The sequence below is a fragment of the Lepidochelys kempii genome, chromosome 12 (assembly GCF_965140265.1).
Source record: "Lepidochelys kempii isolate rLepKem1 chromosome 12, rLepKem1.hap2, whole genome shotgun sequence".
Lineage (NCBI taxonomy): Eukaryota > Metazoa > Chordata > Testudines > Cheloniidae > Lepidochelys > Lepidochelys kempii.
The window spans coordinates 30986363-31005926 of NC_133267.1; the positions used below are offsets into that span (position 1 = coordinate 30986363).

Below are 19564 nucleotides of genomic sequence, written 5' to 3' on the forward strand. Positions count from 1 at the left end.
TGTCTGATAGTGGGATTATTAGAGGAAATTACTATTCCAGGGCTTCGTTTCCCCCTCCCAGCAGTCTAGGGAGCTACAAATACTAAGGCTGCATTTCCAGTAACAATGCATAAATCTGTAATGTTTCGTTTCGAAACGGCATTTCCTTTGGTAAGAGACTCATCTTCTGAAAATCACGCAATAAACAGCTCACTCTTTATCCGTTTTGCGCTTTATTTAGTGCTTTTTTCATTTATATTTTTTCATATAAATGCACATTTCCCCCTCTTTTTGGGGTGAAAATGTAACTTTTGTGAGAGAGTGATGCGTGTTCAAATGACATATTTCCCAAGCATTCCGTGTGATAAGTTCACTCAGATACCGAAGTTACCTCCAAGCAATGAGTTAACGCAACAAAGAAAAATCTGTGTGTTCGCAGTGAGCAGAGGATAACAGTGGCTAAACTTTACTATTTGGGGTGGGGGGATGGGAGGCACTGAAAATTGCTTTTTATAATTAAAAAGAGAATCTCAGATGTTTTATATCTTGAATATTTACAATAAAACCTTCAAGTGCTTGTCAAGAGGGTAATGTGTCATTAGCAGGAGCCTTTGCCTCTCTTCTCCTCTCGGACATGACAGTGCAGCAGGATAAGAGAAGAGTAATTATAGTTCAGCAGGGCTGCCAGGTGTGATAAATGAGTAATCAGCACACAGGAGCCCCAGTCCTCAAAGGAGGACTATTACAGTGTTATCAGCTGCAGGCCTGGGTGTACCGGGGCCTCTCTCAGAGACAGAGACAGGGTCCTGTGCTGTTCAATTCAGCACACTGCCTTGTGAGACTTTTGCTGTCTTTTAATTTGGGCACTGGTTTCTTTGTGCTATGGGGAGGGCTTGTAGTTCTAGCATCTGCCTTTTGCTAATATTTATATAACACGTTTGCATGCTCTCCTGGCTAAATCCTATGTTTGTTTCTTTACAACTCTTTGTCACAAAGTGTTGCAAAAGGCCAGTCTGTTGATGGCTTTTTGTTCTTTCTTCTGCCATCCTGCTGCTTTGACCTTGTGTGTGTGTGTGTGTTCTGCTCAGTCATTTTTAGCACAGCTGCACTGTGGGTAGAGTTTTCTCTTACAATGAACTTAAATATTATCAGCTCAGCTTCCTGGTGATCCCAAAGTCTCATTAATGTCAGGTCACATATACTATGTTTCCTTGTTGTGCTGCTGTTCAAAGTGTCACAGTCCTCTTGACATGATTCATTTGTTTATTATGTCTGGAAATGGTTACATATCAAAATTGAGTAAAGTGTTTGATTAAAATTAATCAAAACCTAATTCAAACAATCAGTGGAACATGGATCCTCTACATATTTATTCCCCTTCAAGTTCAGTGCTACCAATGACAACTCTGGAACCGGGATAACATTTTAAAATAGTGCTTAAAATTTTGAAAAAGGCATCTTGCTACAGCTCTAATAAATTGCTATTAAGGAGAAGGACATAATGTGCCTTGAAAAAAAAATTGTTGGACTGACACTTTTGATGCAAAGGTTATTTTTACAATACTTGCATTTTTATCGGTTGATGAATTTTAACTAGAGCCCTGACAATAGTCGCAAAAAATTATTACTCCAGCATGGAGCTCCTTATCTGACAAATGCAATGTGAATGGTCTTGTTCTTATCAATGAGATCAGATTTCAAAAAAAAAAATGAATACAAGGAATGAGGCGTTGCTTTGTGAACAGATAACCTTGCAGGCATGAACTTGCAAACCTGAATAAAAGGATGTCTTCTATGAAATAATCTGTGCATGAGTGCAATCAGGTCAGACTGTAATAGACAGTGGGGGGTGGAATCAAAAGGGGGAAAAACTCATTTCATCACAGTTAATGGCAAGGAAAAGAAGGCAAGGAAGGACTTTCTTTGGAGCGGAGCTGTTGCGACAAAGACCAGGGCTTCAGCGTGTCATGCACCATTTGCTGTTGCACTAGCGCCCTTTTCAAGAGCTGTGAAGCCATTATTGTAATGTGAAAAAAGTAGAAAGATATACCTGCTCTTGGTCATTGGAAGGGCAAATGAGGTGCAAGTTGCCCCCCTCCCCTTTTATATGCTATTTGTGCAGGGAGGTTTGTAGATTCCCTCTGGGAAAACTCCACTGGGATGCAGGAAAGATCACCGTGCCCTTATAAACAACACTTCTTGGCACTGTTTACCTTCTTTTATGACTTTGCTGCCTGAGAAGGAGGAGGGGACTGTTAGAGGCCCAACTGTAACTCTCCTTTTGTCTTTCAAGAAGTGCAACCTTTAGAATATCCAAAATCTAAAGCTTTTTTTTGGACAGGGGGAGAGGTTGTTGGTTTGTTTTTAAATTAAAATATAGAACACTACCTTCTTGCATAGTGAAGTTATCTGTTCGTCAAACAAAACCTATTGTCTCTGGATTTTTTTTGCATTTGGGGTGGGGAGAGAATCCTTTGTTCATTGGTATAATGGAAACCTGCCTTTAAACAGATCTAATTTGCAAGCCTAGTACTTCATAAATTATAGAAACCTGGTTTTAACTTGGAGGCTGAATAAAATAGGTCATATTATAAGTGAAAGATAAATATAGATGTAAAATATTGCTGCAAATCTTTTCAAGAAGAAAAATCAGAACTGGCTTTTTCTTGTGTAGTTTATGGGTAAAGCAAGATTACACATACAACCCTGCAGCTGATTCCCAGGACTGCTAAAGTGTGAAGAACAAGAGTGACATTCTAGTCTTCAATAAATCACGATAAAAATGTTTATGAACCCTGCAATTTACTGTCTTTTAAATGCAAATTGAAAGGGGCATCATTGCAAGTGCAAAGGAGACCTGCAGTGGTCTAATGCAATTGTAAAATGTTGCAAAAGGCTTCTGAAATTGTGTGATATTAAATGGTTCTATTTTTTTAAATGATTTTTCATGTATACTTCATTGATAGCTTAGTTGATTTTATTAAAAAGATCTCTCTGGATTGCAGGAAGGGGTTTATGAGCACTGTGCTCTACAGAAGCAGTTCACGGAAGCTTTCAAGGAGTTACGTTTTAATTTGGTAGGCAGTGAAGTGAAGTTTGCCATTCAGATACAAGTAATGAGAAAGTCCATGTTGGTTCAAAAACATATAAAGCAATTAGTTTATCTGACAAAATATAGGTAAAGTAGCAAAGCTTGTTCCTCCCCCCACCCTCCTCAAAGAGTTTATCCACTGTGAAATTCCTCAAAAGCAGAAAGAAATGTAACAATCCCTTGATAAGGGAAGGATTCAGTAGTTTTCCACTCGGGATTATTGACATTTGAGTCCATCACAAATATAGAATCCTTTGGAAGGGGAGATAACAACACAATTTCCACTGACTGTTTTTCAAGAACCGTAATGATTTTCTGCATTCAGAAAAAAATAAGATTTCTACCAATTCTAAAAAAAATTGACAAGACAGTGTATGACACAAGCATATAGAGTGGCAACACCGAATAATATGTACAAAGTGGGGTGTTTCACGACATCCTGAGCCTTTCCTTATTTAGCAACGTAAACAACAATGCAAGGCTCATATGATATGTATGCTGTTGCATTTTCCTCCGTACTAGTATTGTACAGATATATGTATTGGGTAGGTATTATTAGAAGGTATAACATTAGCTGGTGCTACCCGAACAACATTCTCCTGTGTTCCAAATCCTTGGGCTCTAGTTACTTTAAGAGAGGGGTATGGATATGTGATTTCTGGCAGCTCTTGACTTAAATATGCTGCTTTGGCACTGGCTTCCCATCTCAATGTCAAAAGTGGTTGTAGAACTGGCTGTCAGGTTCCAAAGTCAACATAACATTGGCTTGTCTGGCCTTGTCCAGGTCATTGGTCTAGACGTGTGACCAAAGAATCTTTTGAGCCAAAATATATAAATAAATAACTAGATATAAAGGGTGGAGATTTTGATATGACTATTGTCTCCTTCTGTGGTAAATAATGTTGCGTGGTCCCATTTCATTGAAGATATTTTAACCCTTCACTAAAGGAGCCATAGTTTACATGGCAATGTCACCCCTAACATATCACCAGTGGTACTGCCGTCATACAAGAAGCTTAAAATACGGCATTCTGATAGCATCCATATATTCATCTGGTTGTTTTATTTTTGTTTTTTATTGACTTTAATATGTATGGATCATTGTCTGTCAGGATTAAAAACGGAGGATTCTGGTGTTCTCAAGAAAGTAAACTGCTATATCGTGTTAGGATATTTACTGTGCAGCATGCTCTTTTCCAAGTGCAGCGTACAGCATACTTCCTGGTTTTAAGTGTTCAGCATATTGTGTTTGAGATATTTTGTCTGATAGTGAAGTTGCCACCCTTTGTACTCCTGTGACCATATAATCTGCTCTTGTATCATGAAATCACTTAGGATATGACTCCAACATTCATTCACTCTTTTTTAGATAGATACACTGTGAAATTTAAGGAAGCATGTTACATTGTGACTGTAAAAAAAAATATTACGGCCCAGAAGATATTTGACTGGGCTTTTGAAATCTGGACTATGGGGAGGAAAATGGAGTGTTTGGGTTTTTTGGTAATGATCCATATTCATTTATCTGCCAATATTATCTCATTGCTGAGAAGAGACTTGGGAAGAGCTGAGCTAAGCTATAGGAAAAAGATGTGTTATCTGTCTGTCTCTGCATTTCTAATGTAGCCCATTACTGATGCCATCAGGCCAACAAATGCAGATATTTGGGAATTGCATTAATTGTGTCTGCAACATTGAGTTGACAACTTATGAAAAGTGCAATGGTTCTCCAACTTGCAAAACCATAAGAAATGACACCCATGTTCCTTATACCGATACTTAGAAATGAACAAAGACTCATATCTCAGCACACAAAAATTGAGTAACACAGAATCAAATGACTTGCCATTTTTCCCTTACAAACACAGGCCACAATGATAAGCCAGTTGGGCACAGTGGTTTATTAATGTCACTATTGAACATTAACACACAACTGCTAAATTCTGTCCACAACAGAAGATTTTACTTTCTCCACTTTAAGTGAAAGTTGTGTGAACAGCACTGAAGAGCTAAGAATATGACACACCTGGTTTGTGGTTATTGGGTGCACCTGCTGTAACCATGCCAAAGTTAGCTTGTGACATGTCAAACTGCTGCCTGAGGGAGCAGGCATACTAACATAAAGCAGGTATGTCAGATTCTTTTCACTTGACCAACATGCATGGAACAAGACAGAAAACACTACAGTGCCAACCTCTTGGTGACAGTAAATAACCTGACTGAGAGAGGCCCAAAAGAGAAGTTAAGAACATAAGAATGGCCATACTGGGTCAGACCAAAGATCCATATCAGCCCAGTATGCTGTCTTATGACTATGGCCATGTTTACAGAAAGTGACCTTTACCTAGGTGTGAAAGATAACACTCAAAGAAGATGTTTTCTGTGGTAATCTAATGTGGAAATACCTTTCAGAATAATTACTGTGACCCAGGTCTTCCTGAATAACATAAATATGTTTCAAAGTATCGTAGTCCAGTTGAGATAACAGTCTGAGTGTATCCAGGAGAAGGGTATCTAAGAAGCAAGGTCTGTTTGCCAGTCAAAGCAAGGTACTTTTAACCAAGTACACATGTAACTCGTGCCCCATTTATGAGACTATCTCCTGGTTGAACACTGATCATGTGCTAAGGGGTTGAAGTTTTGAAAACAACTCCCACACCCAGAAATGAATGGTAGGGAAGGAAGATTCAGAATAAAATCTGCTGCAGTTTCTCCCCATGAACATGGACTGGTGTCACTAAGAAATTCTTTGAAGGCTTATTCTCACCATGTTAGCCCATCCACAATGGGACACAATGTCTGCCACCACTGCGTCAATGTTCAACCCTGTAAAGAAGATCCTACAATGGAACAGGCTACTCCAAAGAGATTGACATGTTCCGCAATAGACATTTCTAGAATATGTCAACATTCCATGGCTAATCTTTTGGAGGGGATGGCTTTGTGGTTTAAGCAGGAGGGTTGAATTACCTCAACTTTTTGGAACCAGATGTCCAAATGCCACCAGAGTTGACTAAGTCCTTCTCCTTTTTAAGGTAGCTAATTTGGGTTCCATGCAGTTTACTGTGTGGGGACCGTTAGGAAGATTACTTGAAAAACAAGGTCCTGTTTGCTTTCCATGGACATTTATGATTCCCTATCACTTTTCATAAGTCTGGGGGTTTGTGACGTTGTCCTTAGGCAGAAATTTTTCTCCCAGAATTTTGCAATGTACTAAAAATAATTTTCTCCCTGGCTGCCACCCTGTTTCTCATAAGTGACTTTACTCCAGTGGGGAATTGATTTGTTTGCATATTTCATAAAACACTTTGAGATCCTTTGTGATGAAAGTTGTCATATAAATGTATTTCCCTGAGGAAAGTAGTGGAAACCTCATTACTTGGCATATTGTACGTTTAAAACTAGACTTGTCAAAACATTAGGAAATGAAGGAAACAATCCCCAACTGGCATTTGGATGGACTAAGTGATCGAACAGATCTTTTCCATATCAAATGTCTATGGTCCTCTGACTTTATTTAGTGCATTGTAAAAAAGGTGGCAAGGAATGCAAAATCCATGCATGTATAAAATGTCCCTTAGCAATACTGTGGCTTGTTTTATATATCCTTTAGCAACATGCTGTGGTTTGGTGTTACTAACTGATTTATCTTAGGCAGTTTGGAGTATTTCTATAAGTGATCTCTTTGAGTTACTTTAGGGGGTGCAATGGATTTGTAGCAAAACAGAGCCTGTAACTTGAGTGTACTCTCTGAAGCCAGATATTGGGAGCCAAGCAAAATTTGTATGAGCTGCTTCTGTTTTAAGCAATTATATAGTGTGTAATACACAGAAGAGAAATTAAGCAAAAGTACATTTTGCCCTCAGGGATTGCTCTAGCTGTTGGTTTTATTTTAAACAAGTTTTGCCCCTCATACAGTAATGTTCCAGTAATAAATCACGTATGTGATAAACTACAGTATATTACACAAAAGAAAAGAGAAGAGAAATGTCAAGTGCAAACAAATGGTAGAAGTGAAGGTGTGATACAGCAGTGATTATGTGTTGGGAGGAAGGTGGTTGTACACTGGTTTAGAAGTATAACAAATAGAAGGCATTTGGTAGTTGTACTCAACATAATGACTTTGCTGCAGTAAACTACTTATATAATAAACTGCAGAGGTGTCAGTGGAGAGTAACAGAATCCATCTATTTAAACTGATTCTCAGCTTATTTAAATTAATGGTGATCTCCTGTGTGAAGGGAAAAACTAGTTAAAAGACATGAAAAATGTTCATGCAGAGAGATGTTATGAAATAAAATTAGAGTTACCATTAAAGATGAGTCATTCATAAGAAGTATGGAGGAAGGACTAACTTCTCATACTCGGGTTCATTTTCCAATAGGTCTAATTTAGCAGCCTTTAACTGTGAAAGTTACACTACCACCTGGTTATTGGTGAAATAATAGCTGAGTACTGAAACATGCATACTGATTTTTATCCCTTGCTTTTTTTAATATAGAAGAGATGGGTGAAATTTATGCGGCTGGACTCACCCCTGCAATATTCCAGTTTTAGCCTGCTGTAACTCCATGGATTGCAATAGAGAAATGCTGCAGTAATGCAGTGGTGAATCAGATCCAGATTTTCTCAAGTGAAAGGCATTGGGCCAAATCCTGCAGACTTAGACAAAACTGCATAACCAGATCAGGCTGCATCACAATGCACTATGTCAGCTGCTTTCAAGAGACCTTATTTCCTGAATTACCTTGTTCTCCCAGAAATTCATGCTCTTTGATTTCAGAAACAAGTACCCAATGGAATTTCATTGAGAATACTGATGCTTCTTTTGCTGTGTGCTTCAAATTAAAACAATGTATCCCAAATCTTAGAAATGAATAGATTGGTATGCAAATATCAGTTTGTGGTTTTGATTATTGATATTAATTTCATGATTAGGAAATTTTAAAGAAGAAAAGTGACATAATCATAAGAACATAGCAATTTCCGTCCTTTGTCTTTTATCCTTTGAAAACCATATCTACTATATATCTATGAACTTTCATGTTTTCTTCACAGTACCATTTAATTTACACACAGATCTGATGTACAGAGGTATGCTAGTTCAGAACTTCTCCTAGGGCTCAGAAGTGGGCGTTAAGCAACCTAAGTTCTTTTCCTGGCTCTGCCATTGGATTGCCATGTAACCTTGGGCAAGTCACTTAACCTCAGTGTGCCTACATGTCCCCATCTGTGAAAATATGGGGATAATAATGCTAACCCACCTTTGTAAATTACTTTGAGATCTATGGCTGAAAAGTGTTAGTGATAAGTATTATTGATGTTTTTATGGTTGTTAGAGCTTTCAACTGACCTGAGAATTTTGAAATAAAAGTTAGGAACATACAATGGTAGAAAGGCTGTGGGCAAAGGCAATGATATTATCATCCCTAATATAGCAATTTCTGATTGTCTGCATTATTCATTTGGCATTAGTGGATCTAGGACATTTCAGAGTTAAGATATTTTGCTGTGGGGACTGTCTAGTGTACGGACTCTACATTGTTTTGTCTGATTAGTACAATATGTATGTGTAAAAATCAGATATCTTTTCTTAATGTAGTTCAGTAAAGTACTGAGAAGTTTAAAAATCATTCGATTTTCAACAAAGGGATGTACTTATCAAATCAGGAAACATGAAAGGAAGCCTAAAAATACAACCTTTTAAAAACTTGCAAAGCTGGCAGTGCAGTGATTCTGTCACACCCTAACCCCATTACAGCCATCCTTATTCACAATCAGATTTATTTACCATTATTAAAAGTGTTTTAACCTGATGGCAAACCAACTTCTTATTTTTTTGTTTGCAGTGTTGCTATAGCTGTGTTGGACCTAGGATATTAGAGAGACAAGGTGGAGAAGGTAATATCTTTTATTTTTATTTTACAGATGTTGGTCCAATAAAATATATTACCTCCTCCACCTTGTCATCTTCTTTTTTAGAAGGACCAAATGAATCAGCTGAAGGGGTAAAGTTGAAATGGCTGGTGTCCACCGTCAATAAAATCTCAGTGGCCCACTAAACAACTGTTAAGAAACATTGGACTAATGTTGTGGATATGAAAAGTTAAACACTCTGCTGCTCCAGAGCACAGTGCAGCTGAGGGAGGGGAAAGACAGTTTTTCATCCTCATGTTCCCCCCAATTCTGCGGCTGGCATGGACCCAAAGCAGTCCCTAGGACAAATTAGAGCAGCCCAAGCCCTTCTCTAACTTGTGTCTTATAATGGCTTTCAAGGAAGCGTTCCGCTGGCAAGGATTGCTGCAGCATGCTCGGGCCCTGCCTCATCTAGTGCTTAAACTATCTTTGATGTGCCCCTATTTCAAACAACTCCAGAAGTGGTGATGTAGAGATGACTGGCTTAACGTCACCTGAAAAATTCTCCTAGATAAAGGGAGTCCCTGGTTGCCCCTTTGTGGCAGTTCTTCAGCTGCTTTGCTTTGCTTGAGCTGCACAACACATTCAGAAAAGGGTCATAGATCTGGTTTAGAGAGTCTAAAATAAGGCTACCATGGTTAATACAATAACTAGATGTATTTGCTACAACTGGATAGTGGTGAACAGGCAGTAAAATAGTATCTTAAAGTCATAGTGTCTCTTTCAAAGGTGTTTTTCAAAGATCATAAAAATTTTAAAAACACTAATGCGTAATACTAATGATCTTGTGATTTTCTTCTCCATAGTTTAATAGCATCTCTTTTCCTGATCTTTCAAATAGGCTTTTCGTGCAGTATTAAAGCAAAGAAAAGATTTTGCAAGGATATGTGTTCCATATTCCAGATCTTAATGATGCAGTGGCCCAAGGAGAGTCCTGCCTAACCATCATTTAACGTTTATTCATGTACTGCATCTGCAATACAAAGACGAATTTCAGATTGTTTCTCAAAAAAAGATAGCACAAAAACTGCTCCTCCTATGCAATTAAATGACACCAAGAGAAATGAAAACTCTAGAGTATCTTTACACAGTCACATACTGCATGATGAACATGTGCACTAAACACTGTGATGAAACTAGATCACACACATCGGACCAGTCATCCGTGGCAGTGACATTTAATAAGAAAAGAGTGATTGTCATGAATAAACTCAGCATAGGCTTTAAATAAATGCCTCCCTCTCCCACAACCATTACCCCTACCAGTTCCACTCCATTTTTATTAACTTTGGTTTTGAGGCTGTTGAAGAAGAGGGCTTCAGCTGAAGTTTTGGGGTATATGGTTAAATATTTCAGAACGTAGCTGAATCTCTCTTTTTAAGATTACATTAACTATTATGGTCAGGCATAGAGTTAAAACAAACGTTTAGAAAGGATGAAACTGGCAGCTGTGCTGGGCAAAGTGTTATTTTTAAGAAATGTTTGCTTTAACTTTGGCAACGAACAAAGTGTCATTAGTGTCATTAAGTATCTAGGGAACTGTACGATACTAGGAAGGTTATTTTGTTTGTTTCTCTTGCTTTCAGACTGACAGGCTTGAAACACCTAAGTCCTTGCTTTTCCCCTTGGGTAACAGCAGTTCAAGTTTCTTCCATGGTGCTTTGTCACTGTTCTTCAACCCTGTCCAGGAGGGGCCATCACTTGGTGGTGAAAGGATAATTCACAATCTATGACCTCTCTGCTGAAACTGGAAACAAAGAATGCCAGGCACTGTCAATTGCAATGGTGTTGTGTTTACCAGTTCATGAAGAATTACACTGAGACTGCCCTTGTCATGTAGGCCCCCCAAATAGTTATCAGAGGTGGTTTTGGTTGTTGATGATTTCCAAGCACCTGGAGCTGAAAGACCATCCAATCCTCTGATTTAACTCCTTTGCTGAGTTTGGCCATAAAGTGAATAATCTATAAAGACATACTTTATGAGCCAATGGAAGTGCTCCATAGAGCAGTGGCTCTCAACCAGGGATCCAGGGCCCCCTGGGGGGCCTCAAACAGATTTCAGGGGGTCCACCAAGCAAGGCCAGTGTTAGACTCACTGCGGCCCAGGGCAGAAAGCTGAAGCCCCTGTGCTCCACCATGGGGGCTGAAGCCAAAGCCCAAACAACTTAGCTTTGCAGGGGCCCCTGTGGCCTGGGGCCCCAGACAACTGTCCTGCTTTTTACCGGCTAACGCCGGCCCTGGCTTTTATAAGCAGAAAACCAGTTGTAGCACAGGTGGGCCGTGGCATTTTGGTGGTGGGGGGCCTCAGAAAGAAAAAGGTTGAGAACTCCTGCCATAGAGTAAGCTCTTAAAGGTATACATGCACAAATCTCAAGAAGAGGACATGTGAAAAATGCACATATTTGCCAATCACTGTTTTTAAATGTACCACCATTACACCAGAAGAAGTGCTGGCTGATGTAGTTTCTGGGAGTGAGTCAATTTCTCGACCTTCCACCCCTAAATGGGCCTGTGGAACATGGGGAAAGGGATTGAAAATACTCCACATTCCCTGTGAGAAAATGTGTGTCCCTTAGAAGGATGGGGAACTCTTCACTGTTAAAAATATTACTTTTTTTTATTGGAGGCAAGTTCTCACAACTTTCAAACTCCAGGGTTCAAAGTATAATACGACCTTATTTTATGTCATTATGGAATAGGAATCAGTATAATTTCTAGCCCTTCAATTGCTTTATAATACATTTATGGATCCATTGGGAAATGTTTGCAAGTGCTGCTACTTCTCACGCAGGTAAAACAAGTACAGAATGTTGAATGTCTGCAACGCTGATAATCCTTTTGCTTGCTCCTGGAAAGTATTTTTCCTTTGCCCCTCCTCTCCACATCCTACCCCCTCATAGAATGCAGTCTCATGTGAAGAAATTCAAAGTTTCTAGGAGTATGGCAAGGTCATTTAGGAGACCAGGCAGCATATTTGCACATTCCCATAACTGTAAACATTTATTTTATTTTTCCCATTTGTGCTGTGTTGTTCTCCATTCATATTCTAAGTGGGAAAAGCTTTTAGCTGTGACTGGGCCCAGTCCTCAATGGACGGGAGTTGAACGTGTCACATGGTATTTATTAATCTAAAAAAGTTGTCTTTCCAAACATATCTAAAAAACATATGGGAGTTATTTGAAGCAAAGCAATTGCAAGTTCATTTGTTATTTCAGCAAGCTCATTCCTTATGACTTCAGTTGTATAATAGATATGGAACTGTTTGCAGGTTGTTTGTAGTCATATATTTTCATTTGGTTTCTTGGGCTAAAGACACGAAAGGCTGAAACATATCATCCCCTTAAGGGGAATGGATGATGTTACACAATCTGTAGGGTTTTTCCCCTCTCTCATCCTTTTGTCAGATGGCATGTGATATGCTTCTCAGGCAGTAATTTAAAGGCTGTCAATTCTACTGTAGCCACCAGGGACCAAGTGATCATCTGACTTGCCTTGCTTAGCAGTTGGGGTTCTTAGCTGGTAAAGATGTCGGTCTCAATCTGAGAAAGTAGTGCCAGGTTTAGTGAATTATTGGGCTTTGTCAGGTATGAAAGATTTTCAACATTTTCCTCAGAAATCCTTTACTGGCAATTGCTATGTGATGGCCAGTTTTGTTAGTGACTAGTTAGTTAGTCTTAGTGAGTTTATGAAGTATTATTTTTACACGAGATTTCTATTGTACAACAGCTCTGTAGTCACACATCAACAAAAGCATATTTTCTATTACCTCAGTCCTTATCATGGGGGAAGAGGGAACCCCACACATTTGTTTCCTGAAGTTTCCAGTTTTATTTGTATTTTCTTGCTGTTTTATATTTATTAGCACTAACAAACAACATACCTCAATAATAATTTTGTAAATTGGAGAACTAACCTCCTATGAGCCTGTGTTGCCTCTTCTCCCTACTGCAAAATGGAGTAAACCTCCCAACGTAGTCTCTTCACAACTTCTAAGAGCATTCTGAGGGGAAGATTAAATTAATCTATAAATAAATAAATAAATGAGAAATCTGGTTGAACTGGTAGCCATGTTAAATGTTCACAAGTTTATCATATACCTTTGGAGATTTGTTCCAAATGTTTTGCAAAGAGGGAAGTACTGGATCCTTACATGAAGCATGTTTTTATAGGACTGGTCTACATTAGAAAATTAAATTGGTTTAACTATGTTGCTCAGCAGTGTGGAAAAGCCACATTCCTGAGTGGCGTAGTTAAATTGACCTAATCCCCAGAATAAACAGCACTACGTTGACAGAAGAAATCTTCTGTCAATCTAGCTACTACCTCTTTGGGAGGTGGATTACCTACATTGACGGGAGAACCTGCAGCTGCAGCCGTGCTGCTATAGCATTTCAAGTGTAGACTAACCCATAATGTAGAAACAACCACCGTCTCTGAAAAGAGAGAGATGAATAGCAATTTATTTTGTGAGACTAACAGAGCACTGTAAAGATGCAACACTTTAAAATCCTTTCCTGTTGTAGCTAGTAACTTGTGTCTCTGGAACTGGAAACTAAAATGATACAGATCAATATCAGGTATATTGGCTAATCTATTTATTCCTTCCTTCTCACCACATTCTCCCAGGAGTTTAGGCTCCTTAAGTGCCTAGTGGATGAAATGCATCCACCTGGGGTCAGCCTGTTCAAGGCCCTTTGTGTTGCTATGTGCCCGTGTAGAACTCCATAGGTGACAATGGTGCTGGAACAATGTTTATAGAGGGGGTGCTGAAGGCGTAAACCATGTATTTGGGTTGTTATTACTACTTCAAGCCAGGGCAGCACCCCCAGCACCCTAGTTCTAGCACCTATGATAGATGATCCGCTTTTTTCCCAAATAAGAGAGTACAGAAGGGAGCATTAGAACTGAGCTGGGGCGGGGCCCTGGAATACGCACATTCATGGATTCAGGGGCTCAGAACCCTTCATATGGGGCATGGAGGTGCGACAGCTAATGTTCCAGCCCAGAAGCATAGAATCATAGAATATCAGGATTGGAAGGGACCTCAGGAAGTCATCTAGTCCAAGCCCCTGCTCAAAGCAGAACTAATCCCCAATTTTTGCCCCAGATCCCTAAATGGCCCCCTCAAGGATTGAACTCACAAGCCTGGGTTTAGCAGGCCAACGCTCAAACCACTGAGCTATCCCTCCACCCCCCCCCCCACGAATAATAGCTGTAGAGTAGTTGCACTGCAGCTCCTCAACACCCCTGCGGGTTGGAGGAAGAGGGTGGATTCTGAGCCCTGCAGAAACCTTGGTTCATTGGAATTTGTGTGTGGTGAAGTATGTATGTCCCTTAACCTGCAAACACAGACACGTTTTCATTCTCTGTACAGCTGTATCTCTCAGGAATATGATAATGGGATATACTGGTAGTATGGCAACTTCTAACCTTAATTTGGCAATAGAGTTTACATAATTAGAGGTGGGTCTGATTTATGCTAAATAATATCTATATTTATGCACAGAGCACCATAACATGCATCATCACCACCTGACGTGCATTGCCATAGGCAGCAGAGGTGAGCTGACAAGACAGTGGCTTTTATGAGAAATATCTGGTGAAAAATATTTATTGCACACCCTGTGATGGTTCCTGTTTAAGAAAAAATATATGGAAAAGTAGAAACTTAGCATGATGTATCGTACCCCGCCCAGCTCATGTGAGACTGCCTTCCTGGGAGACAGTGTGTTTCATTACCTTGTAGTCTTCAGAGCAGTATCTGAGGCAGTTCAGATGTTTTGCAGCCTTTTTCTTTAAGGGTGTCAAAATCCCATATTTTTCACATATTTCATTGCCTTTTATTTTTTAAAGGAGTGTCAAAAATCCCATATTTTCCATAGACTCTTGGCTCATGGTGGCCTGCCAAATCTCTTTGTCTGGTCTGTCAAGTGTGTTGGGCCTGACATGATATATTTCAGTCATGCTGGTGATTTAAGACCTGAAGAACCATCCTTTAAAGGTGGAACTGAACTATAGGGAGTAGCATTTTAAGTCAGGCCTTGAGACAGACCAAAGCTTAAAATTAGCTGGAGGAAACCATGGGAGCTGAATGGCCAAATAGTAGATGTCACGAAACAACAAATAAGCTTACAACAGGGAGTCCTGTTTCACTGCTTCCTGAATGAATAGGAGTATATGTGTGTATACACAGGTTTCAGAGCAGCAGCTGTGTTAGTCTGTATTCGCAAAGAGAAAAGGAGGACTTGTGGCACCTTAGAGGCTAACAAATTTATTTGAGCATAAGCTTCCGTGAGCTACAGCTCACTTCATCGGATGCATTCAGTGGAAAATACAGTTCTCTGTGTATATAAATCCACCCACTGTATTTTCCACTGAATGCATCCGATGAAGTGAGCTGTAGCTCACGAAAGCTTATGCTCAAATAAATTGGTTAGTCTCTAAGGTGCCACAAGTCCTCCTTTTCTTTTTGTGTATACAGAGAGAGAGAGAGAGAGAGAGAGAGTGAACAGCAGTTGTGCAAAACTAAATAACAACCAGATAATCAGGATCCTGTTGTCATTAAGTAGTCATGAGAGTCCAGTGCCTGAGTTATCATAACTACACTGCAACCCAAAATTCTCCCCTAACATGACATAACATCTGCCAATCTTTAGGAAGGGCATAGGGGAGAGAGATCTCATGGTGGCATCCTGTTCCACTGAATCTTTTTTAAAAAAATCATTTTACAGATTAGGCTATTCAGTACTATACTTGCATAATCACTATGGCCTGAATATGTGGCTGAATTAGCTCTTAGAACTTGGCTGCCATTCACATATTAGCTAAAACTTTATTATATCAAAACAGCCCTTTAAAGGAATGATAGTCCTCTCCTTACACTGAAGCCCACGACTGACCCATATGTAATGTATTTGCCTTTGGTAAAGTACAGGGTGTTTAATGATGCACAAAACAAACACACTCCAAGAAGTGTGCCTCAGCGTTTGGGATGAGTAGTGATATTTGTTTTTCATATGTCTGAATTAGCATTTGTAAAGGTGGTTGTGATTTGAAAACACCCATTACAAGCAATCTGAATATTTGTTTAGAACTAAATATGTGTGTTGATACATTTGGGGTGAGGCTGCCTTGGGGTTTTTTTTCCTGAACTTTGTTGTAATAATATTGGGACTCCCCTATTTGAATGCAACAGCTGATATACAACAACCTAAAAAGAAAACACAGAAAAGCTACAGAGTGAAAATGCTCTTGGTTTGAGTCCAAGGGCAGTGACAAAAAAGCACTAGGGGACTGAAGGACCAGTGACGATTTTAAGAGAATGATCGTGGCTACAGACAAATGCTTTTACAGCGATGGAAGGTGCTGAGATATTTCACTTAGAATGCGTGTTAGCCTCTGGTGTTTCAAATACTGTTTGGGCTACCAGGCAATGAAATAATATGAAAGAAGTGTAGAATCTCATCTTTCAAGTGATAAAAAACTTTAATCTCTAAATCTGCTGGTTTTTTGGAGATTTTAGCTGCTAGAATCATGTCACAACAGAAGCGAGGGAGAAAAAGCAAGATGATTATCAGAATTACGTGATATTAAGGTCCATTATCCCACGACCTGCCATGGCTAGAAACACTTAGGCATACAAGTGAACATGTCAGTTCAGGAGAAGGCAGCCACTCCAAGAATTGGTCAGGGGTTAGCGATCAAAAAGAAAAAGAAAAAAAAAAGCTCTGGAAAAATAAATTTTCCTGTATGTTTCCTATGGCCAATGCTATACTGGATGACTATTGTTGGGCAAGCCAAAATTGCAAAAAATGAAAATATTTTATCTCCGGAAGTTAATTAAAAAACATATTTTTTTGGCGGGGGCGGGTGGAGACTGGCAGGAAATAATCAGTCAACTCATATTTTACAAATCTTAAAGGACCTGATATTCAGAGGTGCTGAGAGCACACAGATTGTATTGACTTCTAGTGGAGTCATGCTCAGGACTTCTGAAAATCAGCCCCCTTAGTAAGCAAATATAAAGTGGGTATTCCTATACCCATCTCAAGAGAACTCACCAGGTTTAAGTAATGGATTGGCACAGACACCCTCCTAAGCATTCATTAGCAATGCTGGAATGCTTGGAACTGAAGAGGGAGGATTTTCTTTCACTGACAGCTGGGCTAACTCAACTGTAGGCCTTAGGACTTTTATATCAGAGATAGATATTTCCTACTTCTGCAGTTAAGTGTTCTTAATGCTGGAAAACAGCCAGGCCCATGCATATTGTAAGAGAAGAGAAAGAATGAATGAAAAGAACAGAAAAAACACAAACCCCCCATCAATAAATGCCATTTATTCTACTCAAAAGACACTGACAAACCTTAACAACTTGCAGTAGTGAAATTTTCAATCTTTTAATAACAGAAATCAATATTGTTGTCTTTTATTTCATGTATTCCAGTCAACATATTTTTAAAATGTATTTTCTAATATTATACAATATTTAACAGGTGAGAAATATCCAAAAATGTGTGTTTAAAAAAAAAAGAGTGCTGCTTTTTAAAAATGTCTTGTGCTATACTGACATAAAAAGTAGCACTGGAACATCTTTGAGAAAGATAGCTTGCCCTTTAAACTTTTAGGCATTTATGCCCTTAATTGTGCTTTTCACTAAGATTTTGCATATTTAATATTTCCTTTTAGAGCTTTCAGGAATCTCAATTATTATTTCCACTGAGGATTTATAGGTCTTCTGACTATCCTTTAAGTATAAAGATTGTAGACTCATCAAATACTGTTTTCTTCCTTTAAATTTTTACAATTCCTTTATCAGATTGGTTTCTGTAGTTCTAGAGTTAAAAACTGAATATTTATCACTTCATCATTTGGGGCTTTTTTCCAAATCTAGGCAGTTTCTCCATAATCCTTGTCAAAGCTCTATCTTCAATTACTCTTATAAACTGTTGATAGGTGATCTCTAATTCACAAAAGCAGATAGCTATTTTTGACATTACCTGGCCAAAAAATAGCATCTCTCCTAAAGATACTATTTATAAAAGTGAACTGCGCTAAATGGAGAACAGTGTTAACCAGAAGCCTATGAATAAGTAATGGGGTCTAATTTTCCATTATTACAGTCATCCTTTAAAAATGCATGTCTACCAGGACATTGTAATGATTTTGTATTACTTAGGAAAACTTCTACAGTTCTTTTTCCCCCACAATTATTTCATTACTTCTTCATTATATTTGCTCTCCTCTAATATTTGTGGAGCTTCTGAAAACCAATCTGAGAATTTTTTTTTGTTTTTTTTTTTTAAATTACCACTGAGACGACCAACACTTTAGATATTTTTCATGCCCCTTTCTTCAAATGCTCTCACCATGTTATGTTTTGGCATCCATAGTAAAACCCATTAGCTGTGACAGGTTAAGATGCCTCTGCAGACTTTACCACAAAGGAACTGAATCAGTGCCAACCATTATTCCTTACAACACACTGCACCATCTAGCAGAAGAAGGCCAAATCTATAACTCTCATCTTAGGTTTTCTGTCCTGTGGGGGCAGCTTCTCTAAAGAACATACTCAGTTGCATGGTACAAATTTTTCAGTTCTGGATACGCCATGGTTTCAGTTCATTAAGCAGTAGGCAACAAGGGCATTCTTCAGCCATTCTGCAAGCTTGTGGTGCATATGTAATCGTTATGGGCTTAGAGAATACTTGCAGATGAAAGGCACTGTACACTAGTTAAATTAAAATGCATTGATTGTGGAAATTCTGCAATCAATACACACCAACCTGTGCTTTCCGCATCTCTGTGTAGTGCTAAACAGTCCTATCTAGTGTTCTAATCAGTGCCCCATAGCTCTATCGACCTCTTGCCTGATGTTACCATCTAAAGTGTGGTTGGATTCTTATTCCATATCAAAAGATAGTACGTGAGAGAGTTATTCTCCCTTGATATGCACACACAGCTTCCATTAGTGTCATTGAGAGTGATATGAATGCAACATCCTAGACCAGTGGTGGGCAACCTGCGGCCCGTCAGGGCAATCTGATTGTGGGCCGCGAGACATTTTGCTGATGCTGACCATCTGCAGGCCCTGCCCCCCGCAGCTCTCAGTGGCCGCAGCTCGCCGTTCCTGGCCAATGGGAGCTGCGGAAAGTGGCAGGCCGCAGGGACGTGCCGGGTGCCACTTCCTGCAGCTCCCATTGGCCGGGAACAATGAACCGCAGCCACTGGGAGCTGTGGGGGGCAGTGCCTGTGGCCAGTCAGGGTCAGCAAAATGTCTCGCGGCCCACAACCAGACTACCCTGATGGGTCATATGCGGCCCGTGGGCTGCAGGTTGCCCACCACTGTCCTAAACTCTTAAATTGCAGATGTCATAATAAGGTTTGAATTGTACATTGATCCAATAAAGCCATAGAAGTCTATTCTTGTCAAGTGTATATAGGTTCTTATAGCAGCCTTGTCACCACAGTAGCTGAGAACCTTTCAATAGTGCATTAAGTGACATAACTAGCCTATGCCAAGTTTCCTCCCGCTTAGAAATGAGTCATGTGTTCTCACCACTAGATGCTGGATCTTAG

The 19564-nt window shown here is 39.4% G+C and overlaps 1 protein-coding gene across 4 annotated transcripts in view; it reads left to right on the top strand.

Annotated features, from left to right (window-relative positions):
• The window catches only part of WWOX (WW domain containing oxidoreductase), a 695463-nt gene that overhangs the window by 547626 nt on the left and 128273 nt on the right, over positions 1-19564 (top strand). Inside the window, exon 9 of one of the 4 annotated variants that reach the window (XM_073307996.1) lies at positions 8920-8971. The exons of the other annotated variants lie outside the window; for them this stretch is intronic. Within the exon in view, the coding sequence (XP_073164097.1) occupies positions 8920-8971 (52 nt within the window). The remainder of the gene's footprint in view (positions 1-8919; positions 8972-19564) is intronic. 4 annotated transcript variants of the gene reach the window in all.